Source organism: Triticum aestivum, chromosome 6A, assembly GCF_018294505.1.
Source record: "Triticum aestivum cultivar Chinese Spring chromosome 6A, IWGSC CS RefSeq v2.1, whole genome shotgun sequence".
NCBI lineage: Eukaryota > Viridiplantae > Streptophyta > Magnoliopsida > Poales > Poaceae > Triticum > Triticum aestivum.
The window spans coordinates 110,934,246-110,954,085 of NC_057809.1; the positions used below are offsets into that span (position 1 = coordinate 110,934,246).

At 41.3% G+C, this 19,840-nt stretch overlaps 3 protein-coding genes across 9 annotated transcripts; 1 reads left to right on the forward strand and 2 right to left on the reverse strand.

Moving 5' to 3' along the window:
- Window positions 1-4,186: 4,186 nt before the first annotated feature.
- On the reverse strand, window positions 4,187-8,227 carry LOC123132385 (uncharacterized). 6 transcript variants are annotated; one of them, XR_006464675.1, is made up of 4 exons: window positions 7,824-8,227; window positions 5,807-7,744; window positions 5,081-5,152; window positions 4,187-4,466 (listed from the first exon to the last, which is right to left on the reverse strand). XR_006464675.1 is itself a non-coding variant. In XM_044552164.1 (4 exons), exons 1-4 carry the CDS (start codon window positions 7,944-7,946, stop codon window positions 4,422-4,424), a joined length of 408 nt encoding a protein of 135 aa, XP_044408099.1. In that variant the 5' UTR covers window positions 7,947-8,213; the 3' UTR covers window positions 4,187-4,421. The 6 variants fall into 6 exon arrangements, 2 of the variants coding, with proteins under 2 accessions (XP_044408099.1, XP_044408100.1); XR_006464676.1 differs by having other exon boundaries at window positions 4,187-5,152; window positions 5,807-5,954; window positions 7,577-7,744; window positions 7,824-8,217; XM_044552164.1 differs by having other exon boundaries at window positions 7,577-7,744; window positions 7,824-8,213.
- A 6,045-nt stretch (window positions 8,228-14,272) lies between these two features.
- Window positions 14,273-15,227, forward strand: LOC123132387 (uncharacterized). The gene is made up of 2 exons (XM_044552166.1): window positions 14,273-14,680; window positions 14,932-15,227. Exons 1-2 carry the CDS (start codon window positions 14,479-14,481, stop codon window positions 15,111-15,113), a joined length of 384 nt encoding a protein of 127 aa, XP_044408101.1. The 5' UTR covers window positions 14,273-14,478; the 3' UTR covers window positions 15,114-15,227.
- Window positions 15,228-17,014: 1,787 nt separating this feature from the next.
- LOC123132388 (uncharacterized) lies at window positions 17,015-18,546 on the reverse strand. 2 transcript variants are annotated; one of them, XM_044552170.1, is made up of 3 exons: window positions 18,436-18,546; window positions 17,519-17,674; window positions 17,015-17,416 (listed from the first exon to the last, which is right to left on the reverse strand). In XM_044552170.1, the coding sequence occupies exons 2-3, from the start codon at window positions 17,672-17,674 to the stop codon at window positions 17,369-17,371; spliced, it is 204 nt and encodes a 67-aa protein (XP_044408105.1). In that variant the 5' UTR covers window positions 18,436-18,546; the 3' UTR covers window positions 17,015-17,368. The 2 variants fall into 2 exon arrangements, with proteins under 2 accessions (XP_044408105.1, XP_044408104.1); XM_044552169.1 differs by lacking the exon at window positions 18,436-18,546 and having other exon boundaries at window positions 17,519-17,680.
- Between the last annotated feature and the right edge of the window lie 1,294 nt (window positions 18,547-19,840).

Genomic DNA, 19,840 nt, shown 5'->3' on the forward strand with positions numbered 1-19,840 from the left:
ACAAACGATAGATAGTGAAAGAGAGGCGGTACCTTGCCTTGAAGTGGAAGGCGCAGATGTCACCTTCCTCAATGTTTGTGTGGTTACCAAACCATGACTAGTTCGTCGTGATGGAGGCCCTCTTGTCGGTTCCAAGCAAGAAGCGACTGTCGCAGCCCACGGTGTCGTCTCCAAGCTTGATTGGGAAGGTATCATCATCTTGTTGGATGTATTTCTTGCTTTGTATTTGTTGTATCGGTTTGCACTCACTATGTCGATTTGTTTGAGTGAGAGCTCATGAGTTTGTTACTCTTGGAGCCACCGCTCCTAGACAGTTAGGTGGATTGTCATCGGTGACCCATTTGGGGAGATTTAGAAGAGGCCCGAGTTAATTTCGTTGGGTTTGTGAAGTGGTTGTGCAGCTTGCCATCTTCAAAGTGTGATATCTCAAGGAGAGGAAAGTGAGACTTTGTGGTGTTGGTGTACCTTCATGGTAACACCCACCCGACCAACGGAGACTATTGTATCGGTGGATACTTAAACTTCGGGAACATATCCATTGTGTCTTGTCCCTTTACTTTTCGCAATTCATACTTTCTACTATTGATATATCTTGTGTCTAATATACTCCATCCTTTCCGGTTTATAAGGCTTATTTCAACTTTTTTGTTATTCCAATTTAGAGGGCTCATCTCCATCTCATTTTTAGTTTTCAATGCGTATTAAATCTTTGCATGCAAGAATTAAAAATGAACACACCAATGCATGTAATGTTCCTACTCATCTAGTGGCCAAGCATGCATGCACTGCAATTAATCCAAATTAATGAATGAGTTTAATTGGGATAGTTTTGTAAAGTACGAGATAAATTCCTCCACTCATAAAATTCCTTGGTTGATGAGATTTGAGATTTGAGCCTTATAAACCGGAAAGGAGGGAGTAGATTGCTAGCTTGTTGTTGGGGAACGCAGTAATTTCAAAAAAAAATCATACGCACACACAAGATCTACCATGGTGATGCATAGCAACGAAAGGGAAGAGTATTGTCCACGTACCCTCGTAGACCGTAAGCGGAAGTGTTATGACAACACGGTTGATGTAGTCGTACGTCTTCACGATCCGACCGATCCTAGTACATAAAGTACGGCACCTCCGTGATCTGCACATGTTCGGCTCGGTGACGTCCCACGAACTCTCGATCCAGCTGAGTGTCGAGGGAGAGTTTCGTCAGCACGACGATGTGATGATGGTGATGATGAAACTACTGACGCAGGGCTTCGCCTAAGCACTACGACGATATGACCGAGGTGGATTATGGTGGAGGAGGGCACCGCACACGGCTAAGGGATCAATGATCAACTTGTATGTCTATGGGGTGCTCCCCTACCCCGTATATAAAGAAGCAAGGGGGAGGTCGGCCGGCCCTTGGAGGCGTGCCAAGGAGGGGAGGAGTGTTCCTCCTAGTAGGAGTAGGACTCCCCTTTCCTAGTCCTACTAGGAGGAGGAAGGGGGAAGGAAGGAGAGGGAGAGAAGAGAAGGAAAGGGGGGCGCCGCCCCCCTTCCCTAGTCCAATTCGGACTAGAGGGGAAGGGTGCGCGGCCCTACATTGGCCGGCCCTTCTCTCTCCACTAAGGCCCATGTTGGCCCATTAGTCCCCCCGGGGGTTCCGATAACCCCCGGCACTCCGATAATTATCCGGTGACCCCCGGAACTCATCCGGTGTCCGAATATAGTTGTCCAATATATCAATCTTTATGTCTCGACCATTTCGAGATTCCTCGTCATGTCCGTGATCACATCCGGGACTTCGAACTATCTTCGGTACATCAAAACACATAAACTCATAATACCGATCGTCACCGAACGTTAAGCGTGCGGACCCTACGGGTTCGAGAACTATGTAGACATGACCGAGACACGTCTCTGGTCAATAACCAATAGCGGAACCTGGATGTTCATATTGTCTCCCACATATTTTACGAAGATCTTTATCGGTGAAACCACATAACGATATATGATGTTCCCTTTGTCATCGGTATGTTACCTGCCCGAGATTCGATCGTCGGTATCTCAATACCTAATTCAATCTCACTACCGGCAAGTCTCTTTACTCGTTCCGTAATGCATCATCCCGTAACTGACTCATTAGTCACATTGCTTGCAAGGCTTATAGTGATGTGCATTACTGAGAGGGCCCAGAGATACCTCTCCGATACTCGGAGTGACAAATCCTAATCTCGATCTATGCCAACTCAACAAACACCATCGGAGACACCTGTAGAGCATCTTTATAGTCACCTAGTTACATTGTGACATTTGATAGCACACTAAGTGTTCCTCCGGTATTCGGGAGTTGCATGATCTCATAGTCATAGGAACATGTATAAATTACGGAGAAAACAATAGCAACAAACTAAACGATCATTGTGCTAAGCTAACGGATGGGTCAAGTCAATCACATCATTATCTAATGATGTGATCCCGTTAATAAAATGACAACTCATATCTATGGTTAGGAAACATAACCATCATTGATTCAATGAGCTAGTCAAGTAGAGGCAAACTAGTGACACTCTGTTTGTCTAAGTATTCACACATGTACTAAGTTTCCGGCTAATACAATTCTAGCATGAATAATAAACATTTATCATGATATAAGGAAATATAAATAACAACTTTATTATTGCCTCTAGGGCATATTTCCTTCACTTGTATCATTCATTGTCATATCTTTTGATATAACTTGTGTAAGCTTGTATTGCTTACTTGTGCTTGGCTTTATCATTAATTTTCATATCTCTGTAAACTTGTATTGCCTACTTTTGATTCCTAGTTTCCATAAGTGCCTGTCTTTTTAATAATAAGTTGTTGATGTACTTAGTTAAGCTAGTCTATTAGGATTTGTGTTTGAAAAGTATCCGCGTGGTTTAATTTTTGCATTAGGATAAAGCCAAATCCGTAAAATTTTATAAAACGCCTATTTCACCCCCTTTAGGTGACATGAGAGTACTTTCAGCATTTCAGCACATGCGCTCGTTACGTAGCGTCCTTGGTCTCCGGTTTGGTTTTCTTTTCTTTCAGTTTTTTCTTGCTTGCACATATATAGAAAACCATAGCCATTTTTTAGGAAAAAATCTTGAATTATATTTGAAATGGAGAAACTTAGTGGACATTTTTTTAGTGAAGAACATAAACTTTTTAAAAATAAAAGAAAACTCCGAAAGAAAAAATATGAAAAATAAAATCAGAAAAATAATAATGAGCAAAATGTAAATAGTAAAACAAAAAACCATAATATAAGAAGTAAACAAGTAGATAAGCAACATGAAAGAAAGGAAAACAAATGACCTGTTTAGGACCTTCTAGAACCTATATAAACCAAGAAAACAATTTGTCGGGTTGACTGGCTGACCAACACTCCCTTGGTCCGATTGCGACATTTAGTGGGAATGAGTGACAAATTTTGCTGGTGTACACTACCACTCAAAGTATAACCGGTTAAGGTCCCTTTGGATTGGAGCATTTTTTGTGGAATTTTGGATTTGAATCATAAGGAAGACCTTTGAATCATAGGATTGGAGTTCTTAAATTCCTATGGAATGTATTTCTATGCCCCTCATTCCATAGGTATATCAACATGAGCTCAAACCTCTTTCATTTTTTCTTTGGAGAGGCCCAATGCATCTTCACACACTATCTCCCTATTCTCTCTTCTCGATCCTCTAAAGCTCATGTGTTTTTCCCGTGCACCATCCATTGACACTCATTGTAAGATTCTGTGTTTTGGCATCTCATGGGATTTTATATGGAAGGAGACGTTCCCGTCGACTACGACGACGTCTGTGACGACTTCGTCAATCTCAAGATAATGTCCTGGCTTAGCCTTTTAGATGTGTTCATAGGGGTAGGATGTGCGTGCGTGCATTCATGGGGTGCTTGTATGTGCGTATGTACGAGCGTCTGCGTCTATACCGCGTAAAAAATCCTGCGTTTTTTAGTGAAAATCCTGCGTGTTTCTATGTGTATATATCTTCATATTACACTAGCGGTTGGGGCCCGCTATTGCAGGCCTCCTGAGAGGTAGCTGGGCGGTGCCAGGTGGAAAGCACCCCTTTTACTTTCCTGTTTTTGATATGTTTGACGCTTGTGCATACAAGCGCTGATACATGGAACAATGTAGATATGTAGTTGCCATAGACAAATAAAAGGTCAGCCCTAAACTTATACGTGTAAATAATAATAACTCTGAAAATAAATCAGTTGCAATCACTTGTACAATATAACCTGATGCACAAGAAATCATTATAACTAAGCTCTAAACAATCAGCATTAGCCATTCTAAGCTTCAAAATGCTGATATAGTTGATGCTTCACAGGGACCATAGGGATCAGAAAAATAAGACCAGATTCTCTTGAATACCTTCACATCGTATTGCCGTTTACTACAAAAATAAATTGTTGGTTTTCTTCATTTTGTTGATGGTAACCTGAAAGCAAAAGATATGTGCATCAAGAAGTGGTAGAAGGATTATGAAAAGATAGCTGCTACCTGGTACTTACTAACCAAAATTGGCAAGCACATACAGGATTAATTAATCCCATAAAATCAGACCAACTTCTGCCCACCAATTTATTTATATGATATCATTCATATACCATTCCTTCTGTGTCTGTATCCAAACATACAACTGTCCTATAATTAATTCTTATGCAGCTCCCCCTTTTCTATCCAAAACTATGAAATTTATTGAGCGCGCGTAGTAGCTTTTGTCCCATTCTTACTTGTGAAATGGTGCATTACATCACCTGCACTATGAAGACAAACAGGACATATGATTGTCCTATACATGAATATTTCTATTTTATCTAGTTCTTAAATAGAATAATCAAATTTGATGAATTTATAGAAGAGAGAAGAGGACAAGGAAAGAAAGAACAGAGAATAAGCTGATAGTCGAGGCGTGGGTGGAGACATCTAGTCCGACTTTCTTTTCTTTCATATTTCTTGTGCAGATTATGAAACTCATCTTCCCAGCAATCATGAATGATTGAAGTGTAGAGAAATCAGATGCATAATGGGTGTTCAAGTTCAGTTATGTACCAAATGGAATCGTTGTTTACCATTCCAGCAAGAATTTAAGCGCAGATGCGCCAAATGCCATGAATTACAAACCTGTCATTCAGCAAGAATAAGTGGACTGTTAAGAACTATGCTTGCAATATGTAAGCAGAAGGGACACTACTAAATAGGTGTGGGACACTCACGGTAGGCCTGTAGGCCAAATAATTGGTCAACGGGCACAGAACGTACAGAATGATATATGGAAGGATAACTGAATGCTTGGAAATTACAATAATCTAAGTAAGTTGCTGAAGCGTCGTCATTACCAATGGTGTAGCATCTCCCAAATGTCAACCCCATCCAAAGAAATCGATGATATCAAATATTTTCCATTGTGTGCAATACATATTTAGTCGTATCTACACTGCGTGTATTTTGAAATTAAACCACATGTAAAAGGAGATTAATTTAGAAGTTAAATTGTGCATATAATGAGTTAATCTCCTAATTCCAGAGAGAGTCAGTTTTACAATTGGAGACGCAAAAATTGGGTTCCTTAATATTAAAAAATATACAATTTACAGAATATATATGATTTACAAACACTTAAAAAATACTACACAGGCAACAAAAGCCAATAGTCGTATGGACAAGCAAGGTATTAAGAACAGACAAATTTCCCTCTGAATGTTGTGTGCCCTATGGGATAGAAGTTTTAATAGTGCCATAACAGAATACGGAGGCATTCAGGAAGTGTAAACTAACCTGCCCATCACATAAGGCAAGAACTTGACTGAAGTATGAAAATAGCAACATAATCAATACAAAAGTTTGGCGCTATCTCCTTAGTCAGTAACATGTCAAATCCCCTTTCGACGTATTTATTTCATCAGTAAAATCTACGATTGGGAAACTGCATTAAACGCAGAAACATAGGACACTTATTTCCAGTTATGAAGAAGCCAAGAACACATTATGAACTAAATGGAAGTTCATTTTTTAAGTATGGATCAGTGAACCATGCGAAGAAATGAGCTCTAATTAATTTAAAATTGACATGCTAACTTTCAGGTTAGAAAGAAAGGGATACAATATATCATAGGCAAAATGACTTGCCAGAGAGGAAATATATGGAGTGGCTAAACTCTCTCAAAATCAGAGGAAGTTCAAACACATGTCCCCTATCGCATTTGTACTAAATATAATTATTTGCTTATACTCTTTCAAATAGTCGTATATCGTCAAAAGAGAATATCATAGCTCCCACTCCAACCCATGTCGAAAAGAAGTAATGCGAAAATGAAACTAAATTGAAGTAAGTAAAGCCTGATGAAAACAAAACTGATGCACACCTAAACTGCACAATCTGGACATTGCTGTTTAACAAAGTCATACATCCTGGTCAAAATTTGAGGTAAATGCTGGAATGCAGGCCAGAAGATTAATCCAGTCCATGCACGCGATGTTTGACATTTTTGTTGCACTTTCCTTTTTCTCAAATAGACAGGGACCTCTCGAGTGTTTTGCTTACTGAACCAACAGGACCTCTTCTTTTTGAAATAGACTGACACATTGGGTCGTTGCTTGCTGAACCAGCGCCCACTTAATTTTCAGCACAAATGGCCGTGCAGTTCACGCGGCCCTTACTTCGTCTAGTTCTACTCACTCAGCCAAATGGCCAAAGAGGAGCATCACACGTGAATAAACCATACAAGTACTAAGGAGTGACCTGATCTGACATGCTTTATTTTATCAAATACCACTTCTCATGCCATGCTAACGAGCTCACTCTACCACTTCAAACTCTGGTGAGGAGTACAGATAAGTAGCCGACAGTGCCGCCGCCGCGACTGTGCCGAACGCGTTGTATGTGTGTGTGCGCACAACATAATAAAAGTCTGAAATCTACTAGCGGTAAAATGAGATGACTGAGCTTGATTTGGCCTTTTAGCTTCCATAATTTCTACTAGCCGCAAACATATGGAATGGACGAACTGAATTATCTTAATCAAGAACAGGGATGTCCAACTAGCTTTGATAAATACACTATTCCCATCCAACTACTTTTACTTTCTATAGGACTACAGTAGTTTCAGACCATTGCCAGGTTTTAACAGAATGTATCATAATATTACGACGGGTCATGTAGAAAACCTGAATACAAATCATGTGCAGTAACAAGATTTAATTTACCACTGTTGGAACCTGAATTTTGTTCAGAGATTATTCAAACACAAGCAAAATGGGCTAAGTCAAATGGATATCATCACCATCTTCTCTGTTAAGGCTGAAAAGAGATGAATCAACTGACCTACTCTGTCTACAAGATTACAACAGTTGCAGACAGCTCACACTAACACTTTCAGACTTCAACAGATTCAGATAACTGTTTTTCAGACTAGAACAATTTCAGTAAGCTGTTCTTCAGACCACAACAGTTTCAGTAAACGTCGTGTGTAACAAATTCAGTCAAAGATTCACCATTAGGAGATACGTATGTGCTTAGGAAGTTGGGGCATGGAGAGAGGCTCTCACCAGGGGTCCCGGCCAGGAAGACGACGATCTCGGGAACGTGCGAGATGGTTGGGATCGAAGACGGAGTAGTAGCACCAAACCTAGCAGAGAACATTCACCGATGTGGCTCGAGCTCCTCCTAGGGTTGCTGCTGAACACATGAGGATGGAGGGCGGGGAGAAGACGGAGCTGCGCCAGTCACCGCACACGAAGAATATGAGGCGAATTGGATCGGCACGAGGCATGGAGCAGTGGTGGCGGCACTGACCTGACCACAGGGAAGGCGGCGGAGGAAGGAGAGTGCGGGCGGCTGCGCGCGGATCTGAAGCTGCCTCTCCATCCGCACCACCCCGCATCTCTGCATCTCGCCGCCTCGAGCTAGGGCCTCCATCGACACCTCGATGCCATCCCTTCCTCCCCCTCATCTGCAACCACCAAGGCAGCCAGGCAGAATAGCACGCCTTGACGCCAAGACGAGAAGGTTTGAACAAGAGCGGGTCTCAGAAGGGCGCCTTCTCTGGTGGCCATAGATGGCGGAGCAAGGATGGTAGCGGCGGCTGTGGCGGCGCCGACGGGAACCCTAGCCGCCAGTCGGGGTGGAAACAACGAGATGCGAGAGGAGGAAAAAGAGAGCACTCTGTCCCTCTCTTTTGTCCCCGCTCATGACGCGTTTTCTTTTTGTTTTGAGTGAAAAGTAAAGATTTAATGAAAGATGATCCATCAGTCTTTATTGATGATAGAAGTGGGGTATTTATACCCAGGCGGAAGTACACATGGTGCTTGGCGGTCAAGTAAAAACATAGTTACTTGAGAGCCAAGGAATTACATAGTTGCCTTGAGAACCAAGGAAGTACATGGTTGCTTGAGAACCAAGCAACCTATCTAACAATTAACTTAATCCTAATTAGCTTAATTAATAAGCAACTATTCTATTCTTAACACTCCCCCTTGTACAACGCCTCTTCTTTGGTGCATCCATCATCTTGACAAATTCTTTGAATAATCTTGAATGTCTCCTCCAAAAACCCTGTGGGAAAAATATGAGGAGAATAGTGCAGATATGTTGCTAAAACTCCTTTAAACCCAGTGGGAAAAAATAATAAGGAGAAAATGATGCAACATATAATGATTATTGTCTCTTGTTAACTCATATGAGAAAAACCTTTGAAGAAGGAGAAAAATCATTGATGAGTTTAGAGAACAATTAATATGTCTTGAGGACTTCCTTTAAAAACCCCGATAGGGAAAATAGAAAGTATGACGTATTATCTTTGATAAGATATTGCCTCATTAAAAACCATTATGAGAAACTTTGATAGAAAACTCATAAGAGAAAAGAGTGCGATATGATATGCCATTGAAAACTCCTTTAAAACCCAGTGGGAAAAATATAAGGAGAAAGTTTATGACATATAAGGGCACTTGTGTTTATATTGTCTCGTTAAAAACCTTTTATGAGAAACCATTAGGGAAAAACTCATGAAGGGAAAAAGAGTACAACATATGCAATCTTACAATTGTTAACAGGTTATAGTTTTGGAGATTACTCCCCCTGAAGTTTGCAAATCTAGGGGATGTGTCATACCAATTGCATTGACATGACCATGGCATTGTGAATAATCTGTAGGATTTTCACAATATTTTGTTTGCAAATTGTTTCCTCACTTTCTGTAATTCGTAAGGATAAGTGATTTCAAGCAATGTGCTTTATGATATTGCTCTTCATATAACCTGTAGGTATTGAGTAACACAAGTGGTAGAATCTTGATAAAATCAAGTTATGTGATTCTGATGAATTTCAACCACATGATTTCGAGTGTGGTTAATCATTCTACTGAACCATGCATATTTTGCAATGCTTTTAAAGAATGATAAGTGGAAATAGTCGTTAAAGTATATTTAGATGACTTTCATGAGAAGACTATTATAGTGAATTTAGTCATTGGTATGGCATTGTTGGGATCAAATAAGGAGCCAATATCATTACATCATATTACGGTCATATTTTTATTTTCCTGATAGAATTGTCCAAGATTTATTGTGAGTTTGAGATATAAGCTAATATTTCTTATATCAACCATATACCTTTTGTTAGGGGTTGCACTCTGAACAAAGATAGCAAATATAGTGTCAGGCCTGACGAAGTTTGCAATGATATGAGTGCATTGACATTAGTGAGATATAGAACTTCAGGTCCTGATATCACTTCATTATCACCCCTAGGTATGAATGGATTTGTACCCTATCAGGGGTACTATGACCATATTACATGTCTTTTATTGGTATGATATATCCACATTGAACTTCTCGTACATGTCTTGGATATATGTAGACTGGTATGTATTCTTGAGAGAATGCTCAAGTTGTAAGCTAAATTTGGTTAAATCCAAATTTCCCGTCTAGAGATGATTATGTGTATGTTTAGGTCTTGTATAGACATTGATGATGAGGTCATCAATATACACTGAGGTGATGAAAGGATATCAAATTTGGGATTCCTTTATTAAACACATAAACAATCATCATTATTCGAGTAATCCTTTTGAAGAAGGAACTCATTTAGTCGGTAGTACCATATGATTTTCGACTATTTCAAGTCATAGAGTGACTTATGAAGTTTTACACAAAACTTGTTGCGATTTGCTTTTGGATTTGGAAGTATAAGCCCTTCAGAGACTTCAATAGGGACTTCCAAAATAAGTGACTCATATGAGTATGTAGCCACTTCATCCATCAACTGCATGGATAATATTATTATTTTTATTGCCAATGATATTTAGTATCGAAACATAATTCCACTCATACCAAGAGGGTATGTTACATCGTAATTGATGTCGGGTCTCTGCGTGAACCCTTTTGCTACAAGCCTCGCTTTCTCACCACCTCATTGACTTTATCTATGAATGAGAAGTTTTTTGTATTCCATGTGGAAGATACTTATGAGGAGTAGGTATTACTGCGGTAAATACCACTCGTTTGCAGAGCGAGTGCTATTCTTCATTACTTGCTTCCTTTTATGTGAACCAATATGAGTGCAAGAGGCACTCTACCATGGATTTTGGTTCAGGGCCCAAAAGGTTTTAGCAATTTGAGAAGAAATATATGTCGACAAATGTAGTCTTTAGTTTATATGATTCTGATGGAATCATTGAAGTTTGTGGATAATATATTTGTTCCTTTTTAACTCCTTGTGATTTCCTACAACAAGTGGAGTCAAGGTGTTTCGATGTCCCGGCACCAAAACATTTGTGCACATTTATGTCGGGCTTTGGATTATGAGCATCCAGTGAGGTGTCTTTCAACTTGATGTTGAATTACATTTACTGGTTGATGATTTGATTTCCTCTGTTTCCGCGGAAGCATATGAGAAGTTATATCTCGTGTTGTCAGATTTTCTCCCCCTCTTGCTCTCATTTGGGGAGAAGAGTGGTTTATCAGGTACCTCCACTCTTTCTGACACTTTACTGCAGGAATATAGAATTCAGTGACACCTTGTTATCAGTAAATGTATGTGGCAGATTTGCAATGTGTTGCAAATATATGATTCTCTAAACTTCTAGTTCAGATTCTTTGAGTACGTGGTTATAAGGATTGAATGTCAATAACATTTCTAATTTATTTCTCGGCATTCTTTGTGGTACTTATCTCCCCTAATGCCGAAAATATCCTTATTGCTGATGCAATCAGCATACGGGCTATGGATAATTTTTGGGTGACGGATAAATTGTTATTCCTCACATAGATCCCTAATTTTCTGTGAGTGCCCTTTGATGTATGCTGGAGTGGTGATATCAGTATGTAACCGAATTATCGCAGATGGGAAATACTTTGTTGATTTCCACGTAGTTACTACAAGGGGAAAATAGTATGATATGCAGTTGTTATGATTTAGATCATACTTACGGTGTGTAAGGCCGTATGTGTCCAGCAAGAGGCTGATAAATTTACAATTCTTTAAGAGTGGTCATGTAAGTCATTTGATTATCTTTGATAAGAAATTTAGTTAAACCATTCTGGGTATGTATATAGAGTACTGAATGCAATTACAAAATAGTCATGAAATGAGTTCCCCGACATTGTCCATTCGAATGGGTTTATTCTTATTTCAGGAGAATTTGCTCCTACTTTGATGAGTCAAGCAATTTATTGGGTAAGATCATGGTTGTGTGTGATAAGAGACACACTTGAAGACATTTTGTGAATGTGTATATGAGTACCATGAAGTATCTAAATTACCCCAGATAATGGTTAAGCAATCCGCATATATCTTTTGAATGTGTTCAAGGGAGAATAATTAAGTGGCATGCTTAGAATTTTAAGGTGAGAGTGCCTTAAAACTTATTTCCCCTATGGCACATGCGGTGCACATAAAATCTGATGATTTGGGAAAATATGTAACTTGATAAGTTGTGACCAACAGAATTGTCAAATAATTTTCTAATCATCCCCAAACCAGGATGGCTAAGGCTATCAAGCCTAATATTTAATTCATTAATACTTAGAAAATCATTGTGTACGCAACAATATTGAGTACAACTTGAAACATACATACAAAATTATCGAATATTGTATCCAATGGATATGATATTGGACATTTTACTACATGTAGTAGTACAAGTATATGCTAATAATATGTTGGGATAATTAGGAGATCACCCGAGGTCTCTGATATGTGCAAATGAGTTTATCCTCCATTTTCTACATTAGATTGTGGTCCTCCTTCTGATGAAGATTCTGAGAACAATCCTTTACCAGAATCTGGTTGTTATTTGCAAATTTTCAAATTTATCCCATTGAACTTATTGGCCTTTTAATAAATTTGTGGTGTGGTTCGACCATATGTTTGAGGGTTTGGTAATCATAGGTACAATATTTATACGACCACACATTTGACAAACTTGAGAGTTGTCCTTTGATCATTTGAAAATTAACGATTCCTATTAAGAGATAATTCTATCTTTGGTTGTCTATTATCCTCCACTTTACTTTGAATTCCTCATGGTTCTCTTTTGTTACCACTAACTTGCATAGTATTCTCGGTTCTAGCAAGAATTTCAAATTATGGTATAGCACATGTTGGGTGAATCTGATGATTTTAAGAAATTCCATGTTTCTTGATCATAAAAAATGGTAGTACCATCTTAAGAGGATGTAAAGTGCATTAAGGGCTTTTCAACTAGATCTTTATATAGGAAAATATTTGATCACAGATCTCAACTTGAAGTTGATTAAGTGACAGAGTTGTGAGATGCAATAGACTTGGGGTCTTGAAAAACGAATGGGTGATCATTCGTGATGTGCTCATGGCAGCGTGTTTCTCTTAAGGAAAATATTCAAAGTGAATAAATACTCATCCATAATGTACTTAGTTTGAGATCTAAGTGAAGTTTGCGACATATAAAATGAATATGTACATATTTAGCTATCAAGAGAATAGCCATGGCATTTTTAGAACAGGGGGTTAGTCACTACAAAATAACAACCAAAAAAAATGATGTGGATCTTGTGATAGTGCTTCAGACACTCAATCTTTGCTATAAATTATGGTCTCCACCTTGATGTATGGACCACAATATCATCACAAATAGTAATATTTGTGTAATTTTCCACAACTTATTCAAGCAAAATGATGCTTAAATAATTGATACCGGAAGAAAAATGCCATTTTAACATGTAAGATCAATATTATTATTATTTTACTATGATAGTAAATAATTTTAGTGAACAACAATAATTGCTTCAAAGGAGCAAATTTTATAATAGCTAATGCTATACACTCATATGTGTAGACCTCAATTTATATAGAATAACACTTTGAAGATAATCACCGGATGCGGTGTAGATCTCGCAGTAATAGAAACATAGCCTGACTTTTGTCAGTAGATGTTCATAATTCTATTACCTTATGTTATGCAAAATGTATGAAATCACTTTGAAGGTAATCATCTATCAAAGTGACATGATGTACACCCTGTAGTAATAGTGGATAGTCTGCAAAATTTGCAGTAGATGCCAGTATTACCTTATGATATCTTGAGGTAGTCACATATAATATTAATATTTGGAAGAGCCCTAGGAGGTAGTCATCTTGTTAAAAAGACAAGATGTAGACCTCAAAGTGGTGGTGGATAATCTGCAAGTGGTGCAGTAGATGCCACCAATACCTTGTGATTCACAAATAAAATTTGGGCTGGTCACATTTATATTTCGAAGAGCACATCGAAGGTAGTCATCTTATCAAAATGACAAGACGTAGACCTCACAGTAGTGATGGATAATCTGCAAATTGTGCAGTAGATACCATCAATACCTTGTGATTCACATTTTTTTATGTAGTCATATTAAGTATGACACCTCGTAATCCTTGTTTCGGATTTACGCCAAGATTTGCAAGAGAGAGAAACAAATTCAATTGCAAAACATAATTGTTTCACTAAAATAAACATGTTATATGGATTGCTTGAAAAACAAACAGATTTAACATGTAACAGATTCTAGAAAATTTGTCTAGAATAATCATTTACATATAGTAAATACGATACATAGATTGAACTCCATAATAATTAGATCTGAGGATCCAAGAAGAAAGTCTGTTGGGTAATCTGTAGTTGTTACGGCCTGAAAAATTATTTCAGAAATCCCAGTTGCACAGACGTAAAGTACAGTATAGTCTGTGGCCTGAAGATGTACTATAGATACTAATATGTGAATACTAGGAAGTTGGAGAACCAAACCGAAAATCGCCAGAATGGATAAGGTTGCCCCAATCTTCTTCTCGTGCGGTTCCTGAGGGGAAAATTACCGCCGTCGGCGGCGGACACGAGGGCTCGCCGGGCCAGGGAGAGGATCCAGGCGCCACCAAACCTCGTACGCGAGGACGCCGCCGTTGCTCGGACTTGAGCGCGGGCCACCTCCACCGCGTGATGCGGCTGCTCTGTGGAGAGCCGGGCCGAGGCCCGCTCGGAGGAGCGGCGTGTCGTGGCTGTGGTGTCCGCCGCGCCCGGAGGACTGATGCTTCTGCGACCGTCCTCGACGAGGTTGTTGCCGCTACAGTGATGGCGAGACGGCGAGACGGCGAGCAGCAGTGGCCGCTAGTTCCAGTTCAAGAAATTAGAAAAAGACATGGTACCTTCTTCTTCCCTTTGCATGACTGGATGATACGTTCTTGATTGAAGCTTTCTCTTCCTGATCAAGGATTTCTTCCGGTTGATGCTTCAGCCACCTATTCATCTCGCCATGCTCACATGCTCGGATGAAGCGATGCACTATGTGGTGCAGAAAATGCAGTTAATTTCGAGATCACTGGAAGAAAACAAATACTTAATTACTAAATGGAATTAGTGTTTCCTGATCGATTTCTCTTATGGCTGTTTTAGGCGTTCGTGCCGAGAGGAGCCAGGCCGAGGGGAGCGTCGTTGCGCCGATGCGCGCCACTGCCTCCTGTCCCGCAGCGGGCTGCAACGATGAGACTCTGTGCGCGTGCCGGCCGGAGGGTGTCGCTGCAGAGGGTGGTCGGCCATGGCCATATCCTCCGCGCCGTCGATCTGCGCGGATGTGAGCCTTTTCTTGTTCTGCTCTTTTTGTTTGTAGTTCAAGAATGATCAATTCTTCGTGAGATTCGTGTGAGCGCATATATACTATTAGTTTTCCTATCAACAAGATGTGTTCTTCATCCTCTGCAATGATGTTCTGCTCTTCTCTTGTCCGGCCAAATCGCTCGATAGGAGAGCAAAGTGCATGATAACGTGTTTTGAGTGAAAAGTAAAGAACGAGAGAGTTTAATGAAAGATGATCCATCAGTCTTTATTGATGATAGAAGTGGGGTATTTATACCCAGGCGGAAGTACACATGGTGCTTGGCGGTCAAGTAAAAACATAGTTACTTGAGAGCCAAGGAATTACATAGTTGCCTTGAGAACCAAGGAAGTACATGGTTGCTTGAGAACCAAGCAACCTATCTAACAATTAACTTAATCCTAATTAGCTTAATTAATAAGCAACTATTCTATTCTTAACACTTTTCTCCCAACGATCTCTTTTTGTCTCTAGCGATCCCACGTGGCACGCGCCATCGACCGCCCCATCTGCACACGTTAGTGCTTCTCGATTTTTTTTGGAAGGGGTATGGCGGTAGGCCCAGTTGGCCCATCTACAACGGCCGAGGGCTGGTTATCACCGGGCCTGCGCACTCCGGACTCCCGAGCCGGATCGGAGACAAAGAACGCACCTGAGAATTCAAAGACCCACGATCCCGGCCGACTCGGTACCCGGATGAGAAGCTATAAATAACCCAGTTCCCGCTCTATGTTCACCATAATCAAAGAGCCTCCGCCACATACCCACATCCACATCCGTAGATAGCTTGGAGGCCATGGACTTCAGCAAGTCGGATCTCGCGGAACCGAAGGCTGCGGTGACGAAAGCCGAGGAGGCGCCGAAGGCTGGAGCCAATGACAAGGGGAGAGTGATCGTCTTCAAGAACGGGAAGAAGATGAAGCTGGTCAGACACATAGTAGCCGGAAACGGGGAACGGTAGGCCGTCCCTCGATCCCGATTCATCGACCCGGAATCGGATTCGGGAACGAGGTCGGATTCGGTACGATTCGATGAAGATTCGGCGTCCCCGCAGCCTGCTCCTCGATTCAGGTTTCAGGATCCAACAGCCAAAACGTGAGGCATAATTTACTCACGATGTCGTTTCTTTTCTCAAGAACTCCTCATTCTTCCTCAAGTCCATTAATTGCAAGGGATCCATTAACAACAAGGAATGCTGACCGTCAGGGAGTCGTCGTTCTTCAAAAACTGCGTTCCTCGACCCATGATACCGTACCGGGTTCATCGTATCCAAATGGATTGGATCGCGTCCTCACTATAAAAAATTCGTCTAAGAGATGTATACCCTCGTTGTACCCTATTTTTTTCAGCCACCGACTCTCGTCCCTCGTTCCCGTTCCTTGCTCCCACCGTACCGGAAACATGGCAACTATGGTCAGACAGGAGTACATCAACTCGCTCATGGCGCTCCCGCCCCGCAAGCCCATCCGCCCGGTCGACCACGAGCGTATCGACAGCTGGACCGCCGTCGACCCTGAGATCCGCGAGGCTTATCGCCGTTCCGTTGTCGCCCTCTTCAAGTCCCTGCAGGCGGCGCGGGACTGCGAGGACGACATCCTTCGGCAGTATGAAGCCACGGGACATGCTTTTGTTGAGTATGACGACGACGAGGAGGATGATGATATGGCCGCGGGACAGGCCTTTGTCGAGTATGACGACGACGACGATGATGATGACGATGACAAGGAGCTCTAGATTTGGTTACTGATGTTATCGTTACCTGAGTTGTTGATGGGACTCTGTTGTAGTTGTTTAAAAATATTATAAAATATATTTTGAACTGTTTAAACGTCATATATTTCATGTCCACAGGCTCATGCAAGACTGAACCGGGCCCAACAGCGCTTCAGCTTGAAATGTGCATGAACTAGCTTGCATACAGATCAAACATAAAGTACACCATGATCGCCTGAAAGACTTATACGAGTATACCACAGGTTAAAAGAGAACACATAGCAACATTGCCCACAAAACTGTTGAACATTGTTGCTGTCAATTCAGCATGGGTTCGCTGACACCAGGTGCCCACAAAACCAACGAAAGGAGAACTAGAAATGCACCCACAGATGGAGCTTTGATAGCATTATTAATTTGTGCAACTAAAAAAACGTCACCGGCTCATAACCTTCGAACAGCAAAATCCTTCCAAAGAACCGCTCCCATGTCAAAGTACTGAGCCGACAGCAATGCCACTCAAGGTCACTCCTTTTTCCCGATTCCGTGAGACATGTTGTAGACACCACGGCCCTATTCGCACAACATGATACACGTCACCAGCTAAACGGAAACAAGAGAACAGAAAAAACAATTACAATCATTGATCATGAACAGACAAAGCTCCAAACATACAATCATGAATAGGCTTGATGCAGCGAGCGCGAGGGGGATGCCAACGGAGGTGATCGCATCGTAACGCCCTTTCAGGTGAGTGTGCTTGCTCAAGCTCTGGAAATACTGCTGCTGCTTAAAAAGCCTTTCACGCGGCAAAAACGGTGATTCCGTCATCTGCATTAGTGCATCACGCGAAACGGAGCTATGACATCTTGTAGCAAAATGTTTTAAACGATAATGTCTTATGCAGATATTGAGATAGAACTAATAAGCATATATGTAACGGGAAATTCGAGTATAATCCATGATATCAAGGGCTGGTGTCATGACTGAACCTTATATCGTCAGATCGGAAAGAAGAAGGCGTGCTAAGTATGAAATGAACCAGTCGCACATTACAAAATGAAATTCTGTCCAACAAAATGCCAACATATACTCAAAGATTACGCTTCTGCGACTTGGACACAAACATTAACTACTAATTGTATACCCTGCATCCACCAGCGTCGTCATGCATGTACCAGACTGGCAATGCCATTCCAAATCAAAATGTGTCCACCCGTTCTAATTTCCAAGGATTTGAGATCGCGCCAGGGATGCGTGGCACCAGAATCCCATGTGTGCCCAGATGGTCAGAAATCACGCATGGACGAACGGTACCAGCGGCCCAGCGGCTAAGCTCCTACAGGCCGGCCGGCGCCGGGGGTCGTCGAACCAATGTCGATTAGATCCCAGACGCAGGCGGCGATCAACGTATCACGCGATAGGTTAGGTCACGCATCGCCTATGAACCAACAAGGTACAAACCGCGCGCGCGGACGGCATGCCTGCGCATCGCATCACGTCGCCGCGGTTTCGAGTCACGTGAGCAGATCGCAAACATCGATCGAGAACGTGGCGAGGCGTGACAGGGGGCGGAGGAGGAGAGCGCGCACCTTGTCGAGGAGGAGGAGGACGACGATCCTTGCGAGGGTTCGGGGGGAATGGAATGGTGGAGGAGGAGTTGGGGGGAATGAGATAGACGGGAGAAGAGAGGACGAGAGATAGACGGGAGAAGAGAGGACGAGAGCAGCACCGCTTATGGGCCTAAAAATAGTACTCGGTGTGAGATGCGACCCATTCAACGTGCGAACTGGGCTCATTAGTTGCTCCTCCTCCGGGAGGTTCTATTCATGGGCCAGCCCAGGTAGCTGCCATATTCGAAAAAAAAAACCCAGCTCGCTGCGGTTTGCAGAGATCATCAAGGCAACTACATGGGGAGTTCGGCATTGGTCATTGCTGGAGTGGACGACCCGGCTATTCTGAAGACAATTGCATGTCGAGAAGCACTTGCGCTGGCGGAAGATCTCAACCTTAACAATCTGATCATGGCTTCCGATGCTAAGCAAGTAGTCAATGATATTTCAAAAGCACATAGGGGCAGGAACGCTGCAATTGTTCAAGAGATTAAAAGTAGAGCTTCTTCTTTTTCCTGTAATTTTGTGTTTGAAGGTCGTGCGGCTAATAGAGACGCACATAAACTTGCCAAATATTCACTCTCACTAGGGCCGGGGCGCCACATCTGGTTAGGCCAACCCCAGGCTCCGACTTGTATCCCACACTCTGTGGAATTTGATGAATAAATTGGCTTTTTCCCCTTAAAAAAAAGCAGCCGCTGGCTCGGATATCGGTAAAAAAATTGTTGGCTCAGACTTTTTGAAAGATTTATATATGCGCTGTTGCAAAACCATATTTATTTATTTATTATTAAAAAAATCATATTTTTTAAAAAAGATCCATGTAATATAAAAAACTGTTTTTGTATTACGAAAAAAGGAAACGAGAAATTGATATTAGAAAAAGGGAGAAAATAAAAACCTCAGAAGAAAATTCGGTATAAAACATAAAAGAAAAATATCGGAGGAAAATCGTCGAGAACCAGCTACAGCTCAGTGCTGAACTTTTTTGTTCTGAGACAACCTCGTGAAGCTTTCTATTAATTTTGTCACAATGTTTAGAGTTTGAACAGCTTGAGCAATCAATACTAGTGTTTTCAGGCCCATGGGGGGAACCTTTCTTTTGTGTTCCTCTCGAAGAGGGGAATACAACACTTCAATTAATTTTCCAAATTTATGTTGCCGTTTGAGGGTTGGCCTCGGAGATGCCCTTATTCCTCCAACTAATATCGTGTAACTTCTGTCCTCTAGTGTTTTAAGAAAAACCTCAAAGTGATTCGTGAGTGCTGAATGTTCAGAAACAAATTTAAACGATTCGTCACCTATACCTGGGCCGCAATGCCAAACATATCTTCATGATTATCATCAATTTCTAGAAAACTCAAAATTCTAGAACACCAACAAT